Raw genomic sequence first — 19,361 nt, forward strand, 5'->3', positions numbered from 1 at the left:
GTGAACTCCTGATACTGTAGCCAATGTATTCTTGAAGAAAAATAGGGAATACAAGGTTCTCCAAATTAAGCAGACTGCAGAAATTTTATGAAAGGATTTAAATAAGACTGTTGGCCATGATGGGACTTGAACTTGTGACCACCTAAGCAAACCATTTCCTTCAGGGACCTCCCCAGAACTAGCTTGACTGTGATTTTTCCATCCTCTCAATGTCCTTTCAAAATACCATCACCGAGGGGTGGAAGATGGCGGCGTGAGTAGAGCAGCGGAAATCTCCTCCCAAAACAACATGTATCTATGAAAATATAACAAAGACAACCCTTCCTAGAATAAAGACCAGAGGACACAGGACAATATCCAGAACACATCCACACCTGAGAGAACCCAGCGCCTCGCGAAGGGGGTAAGATACAAGCCCCGGCCCTGCGGGAGCTGAGCGCCCATCCCCCCAGCTCCCAGCGGGAGAAGAGTAGGCAGAGCGGGAGGGAGACGGAGCCCAGGACTGCCGAACACCCAGCCCCCGCCATCCGGACCAGAGTGCAGTCACAGTACGTGCCCAGGGGGCCCTGGATGCTAGGGAAACAGGGCAGAAAGAACAGTGAGCGGGCACTGGAGGCCGGGTGCCAGAGGACATAAGAAAAGCGCGCGACCATTTTTTTTTGTTGTTGTTGTTGCTTTTTTGCTGTTTTGTTTTGGCGAGCGCTTTTTGGAAGTCTTAAAGGGATAGGGACCCCAATACGAGGGAAACAGGGCAGAAAGAACAGTGAGCAGGCACTGGAGGCCGGGTGCCGGAGGACATAAGGAAAGCGAGCAAAATTTTTTTTTTTTTTTTGGCAAGCGCTTTTTGGTAGTCTTAAAGGGATAGGGACCCCAATACTAGAGAAACAGGTCAGCAAGACTGGTGAGCAGAGGCCTGAGGCTGGCACTGGAGAATAAAGAAAAACGAGCGACCACCTTTTTTTTTAATTAAAAAAATCTTTTTTTTTTTTTTTTTTTTTTGGTGGTCGTTGTTTTGCTTTGGCAGGTGCTTTTTGGAAGTCGTAAAGGGTTAGGGTGGGACACTTAATCCAGAGGTAGGGAATCCGGGGATCTCTGGGCACCCTAACCCCTGGGCTTCAGGGAGCAGGGAGGCCCCTTACAGAGATAAATAGCCTCCCAGCCGCTCCTGCTCTAACGCGACTCCACCACTCTGGAGTAGCTGCCCGAGCTAGGCCACGCCCACAGCAACAGCGGAGATTAACTCCATAGCAGCCGGGCAGGAAGCAGAAACCCTGTCTGCGCGCAGCTGCGCAGCACAAGCCACTAGAGGTCGCTGTTCTCCCAGGAGAGGAGGGCCACAAACCAACAAGAAAGGAAGTACTTCCAGCCGTTACTCGTCCCAGTTCTGCAGACTATTCCTATCACCATGAAAAGGCAAAGCTACAGGCAGACAAAGATCACAGAGACAACACCAGAGAAGGAAACAGACCTAACCAGTCTCCCTGAAAAAGAATTCAAAATAAGAATCATAAACATGCTGACAGAGATGCAGAGAAATAAGCAAGAGAAATGGGATGAAGTCCGGAAGGAGATCACAGATGCCAGAAAGGAGATCGCAGAAATGAAACAAACTCTGGAAGGGTTTATAAGCAGAATGGATAGAATGCAAGAGGCCATTGATGGAATTGAAATCAGAGAACAGGAACGCATAGAAGCTGACATAGAGAGAGACAAAAGGATCTCCAGGAATGAAACAATACTAAGAGAACTGTGCGACCAATCCAAAAGGAACAATATCCGTATTATAGGGGTCCCAGAAGAAGAAGAGAGAGGAAAAGAGATGGAAAGTATCTTAGAAGAAATAATTGCTGAAAACTTCCCCAAACTGGGGGAGGAAATAATCAAACAGACCACAGAAATACACAGAAGCCCCAACAGAAAGGATCCAAGAAGGACAACACCAAGACACATAATAATTAAAATGGCAAAGATCAAGGACAAGGAAAGAGTTTTAAAGGCAGCTAGAGAGAAAAAGGTCACCTATAAAGGGAAACCCATCAGGCTAACATCAGATTTCTCAACAGAAACCCTAGAGGCCAGAAGAGAATGGCATGATATATTTAATACAATGAAACAGAAGGGCCTTGAACCAAGGATACTGTATCCAGCACGACTATCATTCAAATATGATGGTGGGATTAAACAATTCCCAGACAAACAAAAGCTGAGGGAATTTGCTTTCCATAAACCACCTCTACAGAACATCTTACAGCGACTGCTCTAGATGGGAGCACTCCTAGAAAGAGCACAGCACAAAACACCCAACATATGAAGAATCGAGGAGGAGGAACAAGAAGGGAGAGAAGAAAAGAATCTCCAGACAGTGTATATAACAGCTCAATAAGCGAGCTAAGTTAGGCAGTAAGATACTAAAGAGGCTAACTTTGAACCTTTGGAAACCACGAATTTAAAGCCTGCAATGGCAATAAGTACATATCTTTCAATAGTCACCCTAAATGTTAATGGGTTGAATGCACCAATCAAAAGACACAGAGTAACAGAATGGATAAAAAAGCAAAACCCATCTATATGCTTCTTACAAGAAACTCACCTCAAACCCAAAGACATGTACAGACTAAAAGTCAAGGGATGGAAAAACATATTTCAAGCAAACAACAGTGAGAAGAAAGCAGGGGTTGCAGTACTAATATCAGACAAAATAGACTTCAAAACAAAGAAAGTAACAAGAGATAAAGAAGGACACTACATAATGATAAAGGGCTCAGTCCAACAAGAGGATATAACCATTCTAAATATATATGCACCCAACACAGGAGCACCAGCATATGTGAAACAAATACTAACAGAACTAAAGGGGGATATAGACTGCAATGCATTCATTCTAGGAGACTTCAACACACCACTCACCCCAAAGGATAGATCCACCGAGCAGAAAATAAGTAAGGACACGGAAGCACTGAACAACACAGTAGAGCAGATGGACCTAATAGACATCTATAGAACTCTACATCCAAAAGCAACAGGATATACATTCTTCTCAAGTGCACATGGAACATTCTCCAGAATAGACCACATACTAGGCCACAAAAAGGGCCTCCGAAAATTCCAAAAGATTGAAATCCTACCAACCAACTTTTCAGACCACAAAGGCATAAAACTAGAAATAAACTGTACAAAGAAAGCAAAGAGGCTCACAAACACATGGAGGCTTAACAACACGCTCCTAAATAATCAATGGATCAATGACCAAATCAAAATGGAGATCCAGCAATATATGGAAACAAATGACAACAACAACACTAAGCCCCAACTTCTGTGGGACACAGCAAAAGCAGTCTTAAGAGGAAAGTATATAGCAATCCAAGCATATTTTAAAAAGGAAGAGCAATCCCAAATGAATAGTCTAATGTCACAATTATCGAAATTGGAAAAAGAAGAACAGATGAGGCCTAAGGTCAGCAGAAGGAGGGACATAATAAAGATCAGAGAAGAAATAAATAAAATTGAGAAGAATAAAACAATAGCAAAAATCAATGAAACCAAGAGCTGGTTCTTCGAGAAAATAAACAAAATAGATAAGCCTCTAGCCAGACTTATTAAGAGGAAAAGAGAGTCAACACAAATCAACAGTATCAGAAACGAGAAAGGAAAAATCACGACGGACCCCACAGAAATACAAAGAATTATTAGAGAATACTATGAAAACCTATATGCTAACAAGCTGGGAAACCTAGGAGAAATGAACAACTTCCTAGAAAACTACAACCTTCCAAGACTGACCCAGAAAGAAACAGAAAATCTAAACAGACCAATTACCAGCAACGAAATTGAAGCGGTAATAAAAAAACTACCAAAGAACAAAACCCCTGGGCCAGATAGATTCACCTCGGAATTTTATCAGACATACAGGGAAGACATAATACCCATTCTCCTTAAAGTTTTCCAAAAAATAGAGGAGGAGGGGATACTCCCAAACTCATTCTATGAAGCTAACATCACCCTAATACCAAAACCAGGCAAAGACCCCACCAAAAAAAGAAACTACAGACCAATATCCCTGATGAACGTAGATGCAAAAATACTCAACAAAATATTAGCAAACCGAATTCAAAAATACATCAACAGGATCATACACCATGACCAAGTGCGATTCATCCCAGGGATGCAAGGGTGGTACAACATTCGAAAGTCCATCAACATCATCCACCACATCAACAAAAAGAAAGACAAAAACCACATGATCATCTCCATAGATGCTGAAAAAGCATTTGACAAAGTTCAACATCCATTCATGATAAAAACTCTCAGCAAAATGGGAAAAGAGGGCAAGTACCTCAACATAATAAAGCCCATATATGACAAACCCACAGCCGACATTATACTGAACAGCGAGAAGCTGAAAGCATTTCCTCTGAGATCGGGAACTAGACAGGGATGCCCACTCTCCCCACTGTTATTTAACATAGTACTGGAGGTCCTAGCCATGGCAATCAGACAAAACAAAGAAATACAAGGAATCCAGATTGGTAAAGAAGAAGTTAAACTGTCACTATTTGCAGATGACATGATACTGTACATAAAAAACCCTAAAGACTCCACCCCAAAACTACTAGAACTGATATCGGAATACAGCAAAGTTGCAGGATACAAAATCAACACACAGAAATCTGTGGCTTTCCTATATACTAACAATGAACCAATAGAAAGGGAAATAAGGAAAACAACTCCATTCACAATTGCATCAAAAAAAATAAAATACCTAGGAATAAACCTAACCAAAGAAGTGAAAGACTTATACTCTGAAAACTACAAGTCACTCTTAAGAGAAATTAAAGGGGACACTAACAGATGGAAACTCATCCCATGCTCGTGGCTAGGAAGAATTAATATCGTCAAAATGGCCATCCTGCCCAAAGCAATATACAGATTTGATGCAATCCCTATGAAACTACCAGCAACATTCTTCAATGAACTGGAACAAATAATTCAAAAATTTATATGGAAACACCAAAGACCCCGAATAGCCAAAGCAATCCTCAGAAAGAAGAATAAAGTAGGGGGGATCTCACTTCCCAACTTCAAGCTCTACTATAAAGCCATAGTAATCAAGACAATTTGGTACTGGCACAAGAGCAGAGCCACAGACCAATGGAACAGACTAGACAATCCAGACATTAACCCAGACATATATGGTCAATTAATACTTGATAAAGGAGCCATGGACATACAATGGCGAAATGACAGTCTCTTCAACAGGTGGTGCTGGCAAAACTGGACAGCTACATGTAGGAGAATGAAACTGGACCATTGTCTAACCCCATATACAAAAGTAAACTCCAAATGGATCAAAGACCTGAATGTAAGTCATGAAACCATTAAACTCTTGGAAGAAAACATATGCAAAAACCTCTTAGACATAAACATGAGTGACCTCTTCTTGAACATATCTCCCCGGGCAAGGAAAACAACAGCAAAAATGAGTAAGTGGGACTATATTAAGCTGAAAAGCTTCTGTACAGCAAAAGACACCATCAATAGAACAAAAAGGATCCCTACAGTATGGGAGAATATATTTGAAAATGACACATCCGATAAAGGCTTGACGTCCAGAATATATAAAGAGCTCACACGCCTCAACAAACAAAAAACAAATAACCCAATTAAAAAATGGGCAGAGGAACTGAACAGACCGTTCTCCAAAACAGAAATACAGATGGCCAATAGACACATGAAAAGATGCTCCACATCGCTAATTATCAGAGAAATGCAAATTAAAACTAAAATGAGGTATCACCTCACACCAGTAAGGATGGCTGCCATCCAAAAGACAAACAACAACAAATGTTGGCGAGGCTGTGGAGAAAGGGGAACCCTCCTACACTGCTGGTGGGAATGTAAACTTGTTCAACCATTGTGGAAAGCAGTATGGAGGTACATCAAAATGCTCAAAACAGACTTACCATTTGACCCAGGAATTCCACTCCTAGGAATTTACCCTAAGAATGCAGCAATCAAGTATGAGAAAGATCAGTGCACCCTTATGTTTATCGCAGCACTATTTACAATAGCCAAGAATTGGAAGCAACCTAAATGTCCATCAATAGATGAATGGATAAAGAAGATGTGGTACATATACACAATGGAATACTACTCAGCCATAAGAAAAGGGCAAATCCAACCATTTGTAGCAACATGGATGGAGCTGGAGGGCATTATGCTCAGTGAAACAAGCCAAGCAGAGAAAGAGAAATACCAAATGATTTCTCTCATCTGTGGAATATAAGAACAAAGGAAAAACTGAAGGAACAAAACAGCAGCAGAATCACAGAACTCAAGAATGGACTAACAGGTACCAAAGGGAAAGGGACTGGGGAGGATGGGTGGGTAGGGAGGGATAAGGGGGGAAGATGTAGGGGAGTATTAAGATTAGCATGCATGGGGGGGGTAGGAGAAAAGGGAGGGCTGTACAATACAGAGAAGGCAAGTAGTGATTCTACAACATTTTGCTATGCTGATGGACAGTGACTGTAAAGGGGTTTATAGGGGAGACCTGTTATAGGGGAGAGCCTAGTAAACATAATATTCGTCATGTAAGTGTAGATTAGTGATAACAAAAACAAAACAAAACAAAACAACAACAGAAAAAAAGGGCAGTTCCTGTGTGGTAACCTCCAATGAGTTCTACACAAGTGTATAAAGGGCATATAAAAGTGTAGGCAAAGGGTCTGTTTGCGTTTATACAGAAGATCAAAGCCTAATTGGGCTACCCCGAAAATGAACTAAGATACGATATGAAAGAGAACTTCCAACATCAGCACTCTCTGGAAGACTCATGCCAGAAGATGATCATCAAAAAACCCCAACAAAGACCCACGCACTGCTACAGCTGTAGATGCATTCATCCCACCAGCTCCTGGACTTGCCATGGGAATGAATGAGATATCTAAGCTGGCCTGTGCATACAGTAAAACAACAAATTTGACTGGATCTATACTGTTGGAACTCAACCAAGAATTAGGAGAAGTGCAAATTGTAGCGCTCCAAAATCTTACAACTAAAGACTATTTACTGTTAAAAGAACATAAGGGATGTGAACATTCCCCAGGAATGGGTTGTTTTAATTTGTCTGATTTCTCTCAGACTGTTCAAGTTCAGTTGGACAATATCCACCATATCATAGATAAGTTTTCACAAATGCCTAAGGTGCCGGCTGGTAATTACAGATATGCTTTGGTTATGTAACTATACTCCTATTATGTTAATGTGTGTGCGCAATTTAAGTAGTAGCTTAAAACCTATACATGCTGAAGTTACTCTACAAGAAGATATGTCAAAGAAATAATCAATCTTCCCATGTTTTCTTCTGCCTCCTACTTCTATAGCTTTTCTTCTTCCTTCCTAATTACAACCCTTAAATAGAATTCGTGCCTCATATCAAATTTACCGAGTATCATAATTCTTCCAAATGGTAAAGATACCTCAAGACAAATGCTGGGCATAGAAGCTACAGGGCATAAATATGCAAAGAAATTAAAAGCTAACCATTTCAAACAATAAGGCTTCTCTCTCACTTACCAACTTTACATTTCCCTGTATGGCCCCGGAAGATGACTGGTTAGCCAGAGACGGGTAAGATTCCTCAAGGGAGGAACAACCTAAGACAGGCACAGTCGCAGGGGGGTCATCAGGTGAGAAATTGGGGATCAACAGAGGTGAGGCTTAGAACCTCACCCCCCCTGTTCTGAGAGACATCTTCTGCATCCGTGGATGTTTTATTGCCCTTGTCTAGCTTGGATTAACACATAGTCTACAGGCACACACCTGATCATCTACATTTGCTCTCTTACAACACTAAACTTTGTTTTCTTCCTTTATCTTGTATCTACCTACCACTTCAGCATTTTATTAAAAATAATAATAATAAAGAGAGAAATGTGGTATCCACATATAAATCAAGTATAAAAACCAAATGAGTATTCATATTGGAACTGACTGTTTATAGTTCATAATGCATGAGCAAAACCGAAAGTTTCTGTGATGACTGCCCTTGTCCTGTTCACTATGTAACTTATTCATTATGTAAGAATTTGTTCTCCATGTAAAAAAAAAAAAAAAAAGACTTCCCAGGAAAAAAAAAAACAATACCATCACCACCACCACCCTTCAGCTAAAAATCTAAGATATCTGCAATAGCCTTGTCCAGCATCATCCCACCTGTTCAGAACGAACATTCAATTCTCTTCTTTCAACAAACAGCCATTGACCGCCCTTTATGTGCTGGAACTTGTTGGGGATCTAGGGACTGAGAAATAAATAAATCCCCTTCCCTGACCTCCAAGATCTCACGCTCTAGTGGTAACAAAGACAAACTGGCTGGGTCCCATAACAGTTTATTTCTTAAAGAACCATCATGTAGTTTCCCATTTGGCCCTGGAACAGCTGCCAAAGCTAAAGGCCTAAAACATGGGCAGTTGAGAAAAATCCTCTCCTTTGCCTGTGTTACTGCTGGAGTGGGCTGCTTTGGGTATATCCCACGTGATGTGATGCGGCTGGGTCTCCAGCACCAGTCCCTGCTCTTGCCCCTAGTGCAAATCCCTGACCAGGCTTCAGAAGCTCTTCAGGATGTTAAGAAAGAAAACACCATATCACACAGTGCTACACCCAGCCAAGAATGACCTTGCTCCTTACTGCTTTATAAATTGACTCTCACAGCCATGTCCCCAGGCACAAGCCTGCCCGCAGTAGGACAGAATAGATGCAAATTCCAGTATCACGGTCTCACAGACCCCAAACCACCACTCCCTTTCAATACTCTCTTGATTTTGAGCCAGCCCTCTAGTCCCATCTCTTTCCATTATCTTGTAATATTGTTTATTCAAAAAGGCTTTCTATTAGAAGAATACAGTGTGGTTAAGGGCAGGGACTCTGGAGTTTCAATCTCTGCTCTGCATTCACAAACTGTGTAGCCTTAGGAAAGTTAAATACCTTTTCTGTTTCCTCATCTATAAAATGGGGATAATAATAGAACCCATCTCATATGGATACTAATGGAACCCATCCAATAAGGTTGCTGTGAGGATTAAATTTATGTATATGTAAAGGGCTTAGAACAGTGCCTGGAACTGTATATAGTAACCACAGTATAAGTGCTAGCTCATATTGACTGTCATTTACATGCCAGGCACTAACCTAAGCTCTTACATTAACACATTTAATCTTCACAAGATAGAGGGACAACTCCAGTTTTTGCTAATTGCTTCTCCTGAGGAATTTGGCTCAGTCTGTTAGGGTGCATCTTCTCGGCTGGCATGAGAACAGCCTGATCCCTAGTTGAATAAATTAGAAAGAACAATTGGGGAAATTGAAGATGGTGTGCAAACCGAATAAGGTGACATTTCTCTGTGTGACTGCAGGGATCATCTGCCTGTGGCCCTGTGATAGGAAAAAAGCCTCTGCTTTAAAGGTTTAATTTTATTAAGGGTATGGGGGTGGTGAGGGGAGTATGTGTTCCTCTCCTGTCTTCTCTCTCACAAGCAAAAAGGGAGCAAATGTACATATAACAGATCCTTAGGTTTTTCTCTTCAGCTGCCCTCCTCTTCCCAAGAGGCAGGGTTTGGAGTCAGGACTGCCCACTCTTGGGGGCAGACCCTACCTTGTTCTGAGACCCATCAAGCCATTTGCTGCCTTCTCTACATAGTCTTGGGGAGGTTGCTTTACTGATGCAGGCCTTAGTTCTTCATCTAAGTACTGGGAATAATAAAACCTGCATCACAGGGTTGTATCAAAGATCACTGGGACTTCAATAAAAAAGTGCTTTGGGAACTGTAAAATACCAAATGCATATTTGATGATTTTTGTTATGATAAGTTAATCACAGTGTATATGAACTCCACTGTCTGTGCCTCCTGGGCCCCAGCCCCAACTCCATCACAGCTCACTGCTCTATTCATCCAATACTAGCACATACTGGCTGATTCATTTTGGCTGCTCTTAACCTTTGGAAGTTTCTCTGAAGCCAGTCAAACCTCTGGGTATAAGACCTAATGATTTTATGTGAGGTTCCATTCCTGGGACCAAAATGTGGGTGGAAAGGAGATAGGAGATAGAAGGTGGAGGGGACCCTTTCCAATGGCTCTGGGAAGATTATGCTCAGTTTCATTCTGGGTCTGGGATGAATGCCACCTACAACTGGCCCTTCACAGTGGCTCCATTTTATATGTCCACAACATTTCATAGTTTCTAAATTGCACTTTTGTTTGACTCTCACAATTTTGTGAAGTAGGGAAGATTATTAATCTATTTTTACAGATGCAAATATGTTTGTCCAAGGTCACACCGTTAATATATCAACCCAGTTAGGACTCAAACCCAGATCTCCACAATACTGGTTTTCTGAGCACTGGAGGGCACCTTTAACAAAGGCTCCAGAACTTTCTAAAACTTCCTTTTTGGTTCATTCCTTACTCCTGGAGGCTGGTTTCTTGAGGGAAGGAGAAAGTACATGAGGTATCATTCTGTCAGGTGTCTGGTGGTAGCCAGCCCAACAAGGTGATGCAATAGAGTCATTCAAGGCCATTTTCCTGGACTCTCCTCCCTTGTTCCTGACAAGATTCTTATCATGATTCACTTTCTAAGTCCAGGTTCCACCTCATTCCTACAACCCCCTTCTATTACTTTTTGCTCAAGGTGTTTAAACTGGCTCTCTCCAATCTCTGTTCGTCATACCCTTATAAAGATCCTGGATTGGATTTGCCTCCCTGTTTTGCCAGATTGGGATGACCTTGTGTAGTGCAATAGTCAACACCACATGTTTGGCATCTACTATGTGTGTCGGGTACTGCACTAAAGGTTTATACCCATTTTCACATTTAATTCTCTCAATCTCTTGAGGTAGATATTATTTTTCAGCTCACATATGAAGTTATTGAGTCTCCAAGAGTAATTTGTTCAAAGTCACAACTAGTTAGTGATGAAGATCTAAGGATTGAACTCAGATCTGTGGGACTATAAGCCCTCTGCTCTTAACCACACAGCCACACTACCTTCTCAGTCCTTATCCTGTGGTCTGATGCTTAGAGGGGTTAGAAGATAGTTCAGCACATGCAAATCCCTCAGCCCTTTAATTTCCAGGCTTTCAGCTGCATGGCAGAGATTGTTCTCAGGAAGATCTCACCCAGGTCAGTTTGGCACAAGTTTGGTCCTCAATAAACTAACTTCTCCTTGGACTGGAATGCATTTCCTCTGACTCTCAAACATGGCTGTGTGGTGTCTTTTCTGAAACACATGGATCTGTGCTCCATTCTCAACAAGTCTTCTCAGGAACTCTTGTTTCTCCTCTTCCTCTTGTTACCTCTGGCCTGGGACAGTAAGCATGGATGATCCAAAGGCACTTAATTGCTAAGATGCTCTCTGGCAGACTCAGAAACCAGAGAGCCACGAGCCTAGCTGAGTGATGAAGCAGTCACACAGCCTTGGCTGTTTTTGTTGTACCCAAGAAGAAAGGAGTCTTTCATAATGAAAGGATTCCTGTAAAAATCTTATTTGTCACTTGCAGTTCTTATAGAACATAGGCATAGGACCACAGAGCATAAGCACCAAAAAGGCCTACAGAAATCACCTGGTCTAAGCTTCTGAAGCCCAGACATAGGGAGTGACTTAATCAAGGGTGAACAGCCTATTAGCTTTATCCCAGTCCTTTGGTAAAACCCAGGAAGAGATGCATTAGAACCTGAAGGGATCTGGGAATTCTAATCAGGCCTCTCAAGGACTTGCTGATTTTTCTTTGCCTGATATTAGCGTTTTTATGGCATGATTCTGTACCAGGCAAAGGAAATATTTATATTCAAATCTCCCAGAGATTTATTTGGGCATTTGCTGTTTGGCCACTTCAAAATGATAGACAAGAAGCAGGTGAAAGCAAAGGTCACACAACTCAGTCCAGTCAATGGCATTCTTTCAAGATATTGTGTGTCACCAAGTGGGCAGAGATAAAGGAACAGATGTCGAGAAAAGAGCAGCAGGGTTGTTAGCTGTTTTGTGTAGCTTCTGAGTACCTGGGAAGCCAGACAATAGTCTGACCTAATTGTAAGAACCTTTGCCTGTGCCGTCACCAGTTTCACAGAGAAGTGCTTCTCGCCTTGAAAATGACTCCTCCTCACGCCTTCAAGTACATGAAGAAAAAATGGTGAAGACAGTATTACTCCAGATTATCCAAAGTCTTGATCAGAAAGTCCATAGAAATGGGATTTTCTGAAAGATTCTGTGTTTAAAAATTAGCATTATTCATTTTGGAGCTGGAAGAAGCTGAGAACCAAAGATGGGACAATATATACTTGGTTGTAAGTGATAAGAACCCACTTCCAATGAACAAAGCTAAATGGAGGTTTTATTAGAAATATTCACAAAGGTATCCAACAGAATCAAAGGAAGAGGTGACTGGCCAAACCTCAAGAAGCCAAAATCAGGGCTGAGAAAGCCACAGGATATATTTTCTCACCTTTGTCTATGTTTCTATCTGCATGATGGTCTTGTTTTCTCTTACCACAGACAAGTATTCTACACATGGGTTGGGGATGGGTAAACACAGCTTTAGAGCACACATCCTCACATATTTGCCACTCAAAAGGAAAGAAAATAGCTCCAGTTTTGTTTGGTTCGTTTTAATCCTAGGGAAGGAGTCTGGCCTCACTTGATCACATGTCCCCATTACTGACAGTCTTCACTAGAATCACCTGGTTTGGTACTGCAAAAGAAGAGTTTGTTATTTCCAGAAGAAATTCAGGGAGAAGTGATATCTGGCTATTACAGGGAATGATTTACCAGAGGTCCTACATGTTAAGAACAGGTTCAAGCTAGAAACAGAACTGAAAAAATAATTTTTGTTAATAATAAAGAAAGCCTCTGGATTATTTTCATGTGTGGTATTGACATAAACCTCGGTGTTGCTGAGCTCTTCATTTATATTTTAAAAAGACTGCTGTCGTGTGGAGGATGGACTGTAGGACAACGTGTGGAGAAGGGACACTGGGTAAGAGCTCCGTGATAGCTCTCTAGAGAAGAAACAGTGGTGGCTTGGACAATATTGGGGCAATGGAAATGGAGAAAAGCAGGCAGACTTGAGGTTTATTTTAGAAGTAGAATCATATAACTTGCTGCTGTATTTGACATGGACACTAAGAAAAAAGAAAAAAAAGGAATTAAGAATAAAACTAAGATTTCTGTGAAGACTGCAATTGAAATAAGTTTGGAGCAGAATCAAGAATGCCAAAGTGGATATGTTAAGTGTGAGACATGGAGATGTCTAGAAGGCACTTGTATACATGGCATTACCAGAGTTGGCCTCTGAAGCCACAGGACTAGATGAGCTCTCCAAGGAAGAGAGCATAGCTAGAGCAGAGGGCCCAGCTATTCTTTGGGCCATCTTTCCTGCGTATATACTGAATCCTTTTGCTGGCTCTGGCCACAAACTTCAGGTGGGAAGCACAACCATTATTACAGTGAATCCCTTAGAATGAGAAGTCAGGCTCACCCCCAGGGGGTAGCTAAGAAGTATCCAATGAACTGTTAAACAAGCATTAAAACTCCATCCAGATGTGTCTTTATTCCTCCAAAACAGATCCTTTGGACAACTAAACAAATGATGAGATTGCCCTGCTAAAAACCATTTTGACATCTCTCTTTGGGGATATCTTCAGAGCCAGGTTTTAAGCCCCAGGGAAATTTACCAAACTTGGTTTCAGATAACTTAGGGTTGCTTCCTTTGGTAGATTGAAAAAAATGCTTACAATATTTCATAACTCCTCCCATCAAAAGATGGAATCTGTTTCTTCACTCTTTAAAATGGGGCTTAGCTATGTGACTTGCATGGGCAGTGGGACTTTAGCAAACATGATACAGAGGCTTGGAAAAAGCTTCTGCCTGGGGTTTGCCCTCTCTTGCTACTGAGAAAATGTCTACCACCAAGTGAACAAGTATGGGCAGCCTCTTAGAGAATGAGAAGACATGGAGAGAGCCCTCGATCACCCTAGTCATCTCAGCTGGGACCCCAGACTTGTGAGTGTACCCATCCAGCCTCAGCCAGAAGAACCACCCAGCCAACCCACAGAATCATAAGAAATAATAATGCTTGTTGTTTTAATTCACTAAATCTTGGAGTGGTTTGTTATGTCAGAGGACAACAGTTAACTCTGACCCAGGCCATCTAAAAATGTTGCACAGGTACAGGTATTCTTTCTCTCACCCTTATTCTTTTTGGAGGATTTGTGTTTGACCAGCCATCAAGGGTTTGAACTAAAAGATGAGACTTAATTGAGGAGTGTAAGGCAATGGCCAATTGGTAGTGGAGATATTTGGGGGCAGTGGTATCTTCCTAGATTCCCCTGAAACAGCCCCACAAAGGTGATTCAGGTTCCCAGTAATGTGTTCTCATAGAATGATGTACCTTTCCTTCAGGGCACTTTGTAATTATATTTGGGTGATTATTTTACAATGTCTGGACTAAACCACAAGGAACTAGACAGTAAGCTTCATAAAAGCAAGGACTGTGTCTACTTTGCCACTGATTATATCCTGGCTCATACTAGACACTAATTTGTTGAATTAATATATTTTTGAGCTTTGCCTACTCCACATAAGGGTTCCAGGCCTTCAATAACATCATTTAGCGGTATTTGTATCTCATGGGCCTGCCCCTTGCATGCATTCCCAATTACAGGCTGTTACTTGATTGTCCAGCTATCGCAAGTAATCATGTATAGGTTTAGGGTGGGGAATCTGAAATCTGTGAGGTCCCAGGACACTGGCTGCTGTAATATCTTCTTCTTACCCAAACTTGCAGCAAACAAACTCAAATAATCATTCTTCAAGACATTCTAGGAAACTTGATATCCAAGCAAGGAGGTTTGGGGCAGTAGGTGATGTGAGAGGGAAAGTCAGGTCTGGAGGATGTTCCTACCATTCTGTGGACATTACAAGGCTGCAGTCACAAAGCAATTGTGAAACCAATGTCCCAACTGAGGTTGTTTAATTAACTCTGAGAATCCTTGGGCATCTGTCACTACCACCACCCTATATATCCTTCATCTGAAACACAGTCTGAAGAGAAAAACTGAAAGCTAATGAGTCAGAGTTGGGTTCAAATGATACCAGTGAGTAACTTAGGCGTTTTAGTTTTTCCAAGGCTATGTTGGGATAATACTATCCCAACACCGGCCAAATCGGGGTAATACTATTTAAGGAACAACACCTCCATTAGGCTATAGGTATGTTGCAGGCAGAGATCATTTGTTTTCATGTATATTTATCCAGTGTTTAATAGTTCCAGTCCCATAGTAGATACAGAAGAGGTGAATTTCTCCCTGGAGGTGATCCAAGATCTAGTCCTGGCTAATATATTTTCAGTGTGACCTTAAGAAATTACCTCTCCCTCCCTGGAACTCAGCCTTCCTGTTTGTAAAACAAGGAGCCTGAACAAGGCTTTCTCTCACTCAGCTCCCATCCAGATCTAACATTTGATGATTTTATGACCATTCTGCATACTGTATCCCATTGCTGCTCCTAGAAGTTAATAACGCTACAGAGTGAGGAGACACTGTTAAGTCACAAATCACTTTATATTTACAAATAAACATGCATTTAAAACAGATTCTGTAAATAGCTACAATACTGTATTGCACTTTTGGCCTACATTTGCCTCTTTAGAGGTCAACAGTTTTTTTTAATCTTCTTTTATTTGGATTAAGCAAGGTAAAAACCAGGACAAGCTGCCGCTAACACATATTGTGCAGCTTGAACCTTGGTGGCTAATTGCACTATTACCGTGATTGATGAACATTGCACTGCAATCGGCTGGAAGCTGCTGCCTTCCACTCAGCAAAAATGAGGTCGCAGAGCAAGGCTGGGGAATTGCCATCTAACAAGCAGGTCTGTTTGTTGCCCAGTAGAAGAGTCTGCCACTATTACATTTAACTCTTGATTCCATCTGCTGTGAAGATGTTTGCTCCCTTGAACTGACTCCTGAGTGAAGTTTAAAGAATTTTGACAGGTTTTAAAGTAAAAATTTCAACCTTCGTTCGGATACTCAGAAGGAGGGAAAAGATTATTAGATAGATGTACTAAATATCCCGGGATCATGAGGAGCTCAGTCTGAAATCCTAATCCTATATGAGTGTTACTGCCCAGAAAAACAGTAAACATTCCTGACCTGTATGGGACATCCAGAACCATACAGGGGTCCCTGTGAAAGGACCACATTTTTCTGTCATCAGAGAAATTAATCAATTCACTCCTCCCAAATCCTCCATTGTTGGAGCAGGGTAGCTGCTGAAAGCACTGCTTGAGAACTGGATAAGAATTGTCTGACAGAGGCAGACACAGGAAAAGCCGGTGCCTGGGCCTGAGAAAAAACACAGGGCATTTTTTGCTCAGATTCGTGGGACCTGGTTGCTTCAGAGACTCACTCCTTTCCATATCACATCACCTCAGATTAATCTGAATAGTTGAGCAATTTTTTTAACAGATTAGAGGCATAAATCTTTTGTCCAGTGGATTTAAAGTTCAATGGCCTTGGGACTGAATCCTAATGTGGTTCTAACATCCTCTAGCTGTGTGATCTTGGCCAAGTCTCTTACCTCTTGGGATCACAGTTTATAGGAAATGTAGTATAGAATGTGGTGAAGAGCAGACCTTGGAGCCTGCTGCCTGGGCTTGACCCCCGGGCTCTACCATTTACTCATTATGTGACCTTAGGCAAGCTAGAGAACCTCTTTGTACTTTAGTTTTCTCATCTTTAAATGAGGTTGATTATAGTGCCTCCCTCACAAAGGTGTTGGGAAGATAAATGAGTTTAAACATGGAAAGTGCTTGGAACAATGCCTAGTACAGAGTAATCGTGATGCCAGTTTGGCTACAATAACATTGGGGTTAATAATTCTCATCTCTCAGTTTTATTTTGCAGATCAACTGAAATGATGAAGGTGAAAAAAGAGTCGAAGAGTTATTAAGGGACCTTAAGGTTTATCCAGATAACCCCCCTTATTTTATAGGTGGGAAATCAAGACTCAGAGATGTGGAGTAATGGAGTCCAGAGTCATACAATCTAGGTCTCCTGATTCCAAGTCCAAAGCTCCGTTCTCTGCACTACAATAACAAAAGCAACATCCTTTGGGCTGACTCTGGAGGGTCATTGTAGGTAGTGCTGGACCTACCTACAAAGTCGTTAGTTAATGAACTTTGCTAGGACAATGAGCAAGCTGCATTTGAAAATGAGAGAAAACTTGGGAGAGATTCTCACCTACCCCAACGAACTTTTGAGATGGCACATTAATGCAAGGGAAGCTGGAGATTCAGGTCAGGATTAGAAGGAAAGATTTTCAGAAATCGTTGCTACTTCTATGTCATTATTTCAGAAAAAAACAAAAATGTGCCTTATCTAAACAAGCTAGAATCATGAGCAAATCCATTCAGTTTGTTTCTCATGTCAGAGGGTTTTTTTTGTTTTTCTTTAGGTGTTTAAGTAAGCAGCTCTCACCAGGAGTGGTTTCACATCTGCTCTTTCGTAGAAACTACGATTTTACTGCCAGGAGAATGAGTTTGGGATTGAGACCGCTCAGTTCAGTTTTACCAATTTTTTCAGGGTTATGCCTCCTTACATTTATTCTGCTTTGAATCATATTTCCCAGTCAGACTAATCAGGAGTGATTGAAAGATGGGTTGAAGGAAAAGGGCAGGTTGGGGACAAGATCCTACAAAGAATGGCAAGTGGAATTAGAACTACTTGACTTAGAGAAAGGGCAGATCCCAGGGTTATGATTTCTGTTCTCAAACCATCTGACGGTGTCAAGGGGCAGAAGAGGTAAAGACTATAAGGTCTCTGATGGCAGAGCTGGTACAGCTGGGGTGGGAAGAGGAAGAATCTCCAGGAGGCAGATTTCAGCTTAGAGCAAAGAAAACTTTTTTGATTATGAGAGCTCCCCAAAGACGGTGTGGACATAGAGCCCTTGTACCTGCCTAGAAGGTACACATAGAAGAAAGAGATTTGGTTGTGAGGCCTGAAAGCCACTTGTCAGAGATACGAAGATTGGAATTGATTAGTCAGACTAGGTAAAATATGAGATCCTACCAACTCAAAATTTTTCAGATTCTGGAAGTCTAAATCCAATGATTGATTTCATGAAGTTCCACAGTTAAGAACCAGCTGGGAAGCAGCAAAATCAGAAATTCATGACCTGTTTCTTTAACTCTTCTTTAGCTTTATCTTTTTTTTTTTTTCGTCTTTCTTAAACTCACTCATTTGCTCTTTCATACAGGAGGAACCTTTGCCATTTTGCAAGGGAAAATCTTTCTTTTAAGTGTGTTTCTTACTCAGCCTTTGCTCCTTCAACTGGAGAGTCTGAACTCTCTGGAGACTAGCTCTGGTCTGTCGCCACAGCAACTGCCCAGGCCCTGTGGGCATCCGTGGTAACAGGCATAGGGCTTTGAGAGCCAAAGCTTGACTTGAAGTGAGAGGAATTCCCACAGGGAGCCTGGTATGAAACAAGCATGTTGTGCACGGGGAGGTTTTCTTTAATAGGATTAGCTGTGCAAGTAGGCCTCACATTACACAGTTGGCCAGGTCCTGAAAAGTGTGTTGTGTCAAATTTTGATAAGGGGAGGAAATCATGTATTAAAGACAGAAAAGCTACAACATGCTTGTAGTGAATCCCCTTCATAAAACGGAGCCTTCTTTTGTACAGTGCATCTCCACCCACGTTGTGACCTGGCTATTAGTCTAGTGCTGAGTATCTGTAAGTGGGGCCATCTGCAGAGAACCCAGGGCATTCTTCCATCTCTGCTGCAGGCAAAAAACAGCAGGAACTCAGCTTGCTCAGGGCTAGGAATGGACAGAGTGTAATGGGGAAGGCAGAGTGGGAGTGGGGCCACAGTAACGGGAGATCAGGAGGGTGGACCTTGCCTAACATGAGCAGTTCTGCTGCAGCAGTGGTGGGGTGTCTGAGAGACGGGCATTCTTGGGGGCACGAAACACAGAGGGGATCGTGTCTATGGAATCAGACATCTTGTCACAAATGGCATCCACCAGGCGCTCGAAGGCCTGCCTCACTCCGATGTTCTCCTTGGCACTGGCTTCAAAGAAGTCAAATCCTGAAGAGAGAAAAGAGATACAGGTAAGGATTTTTTCCTTCCCTTTTATATTCCTGGCCAGAACACTCTGGATTAATACAGCCAATGCTCAGGAGTGAAGCAAAGAGGCCTAATGTTATGGGCAGAAGATTCTGCTTTAAGGAGATGGTACAGGGCAGGGATTAGTTGTATTGGTTTTATTTAAAGGTGGACAGATCCTGGCTCTACAACTGACCAGCAGTGTA

At 41.9% G+C, this 19,361-nt stretch overlaps 1 protein-coding gene across 1 annotated transcript in view; it reads right to left on the reverse strand.

Moving 5' to 3' along the window:
- Positions 1-12,364: 12,364 nt before the first annotated feature.
- Positions 12,365-19,361, reverse strand: part of RAB3B (RAB3B, member RAS oncogene family) — a 62,505-nt gene continuing 55,508 nt past the window's right edge. The window contains exon 5 of the mRNA XM_036893171.2: positions 12,365-19,137. Within this exon, the coding sequence (XP_036749066.1) occupies positions 18,950-19,137 (188 nt within the window). The 3' untranslated portion in view covers positions 12,365-18,949. The remainder of the gene's footprint in view (positions 19,138-19,361) is intronic.

The sequence above is a fragment of the Manis pentadactyla genome, chromosome 4 (assembly GCF_030020395.1).
Source record: "Manis pentadactyla isolate mManPen7 chromosome 4, mManPen7.hap1, whole genome shotgun sequence".
Classification (NCBI taxonomy): Eukaryota; Metazoa; Chordata; class Mammalia; order Pholidota; family Manidae; genus Manis; species Manis pentadactyla.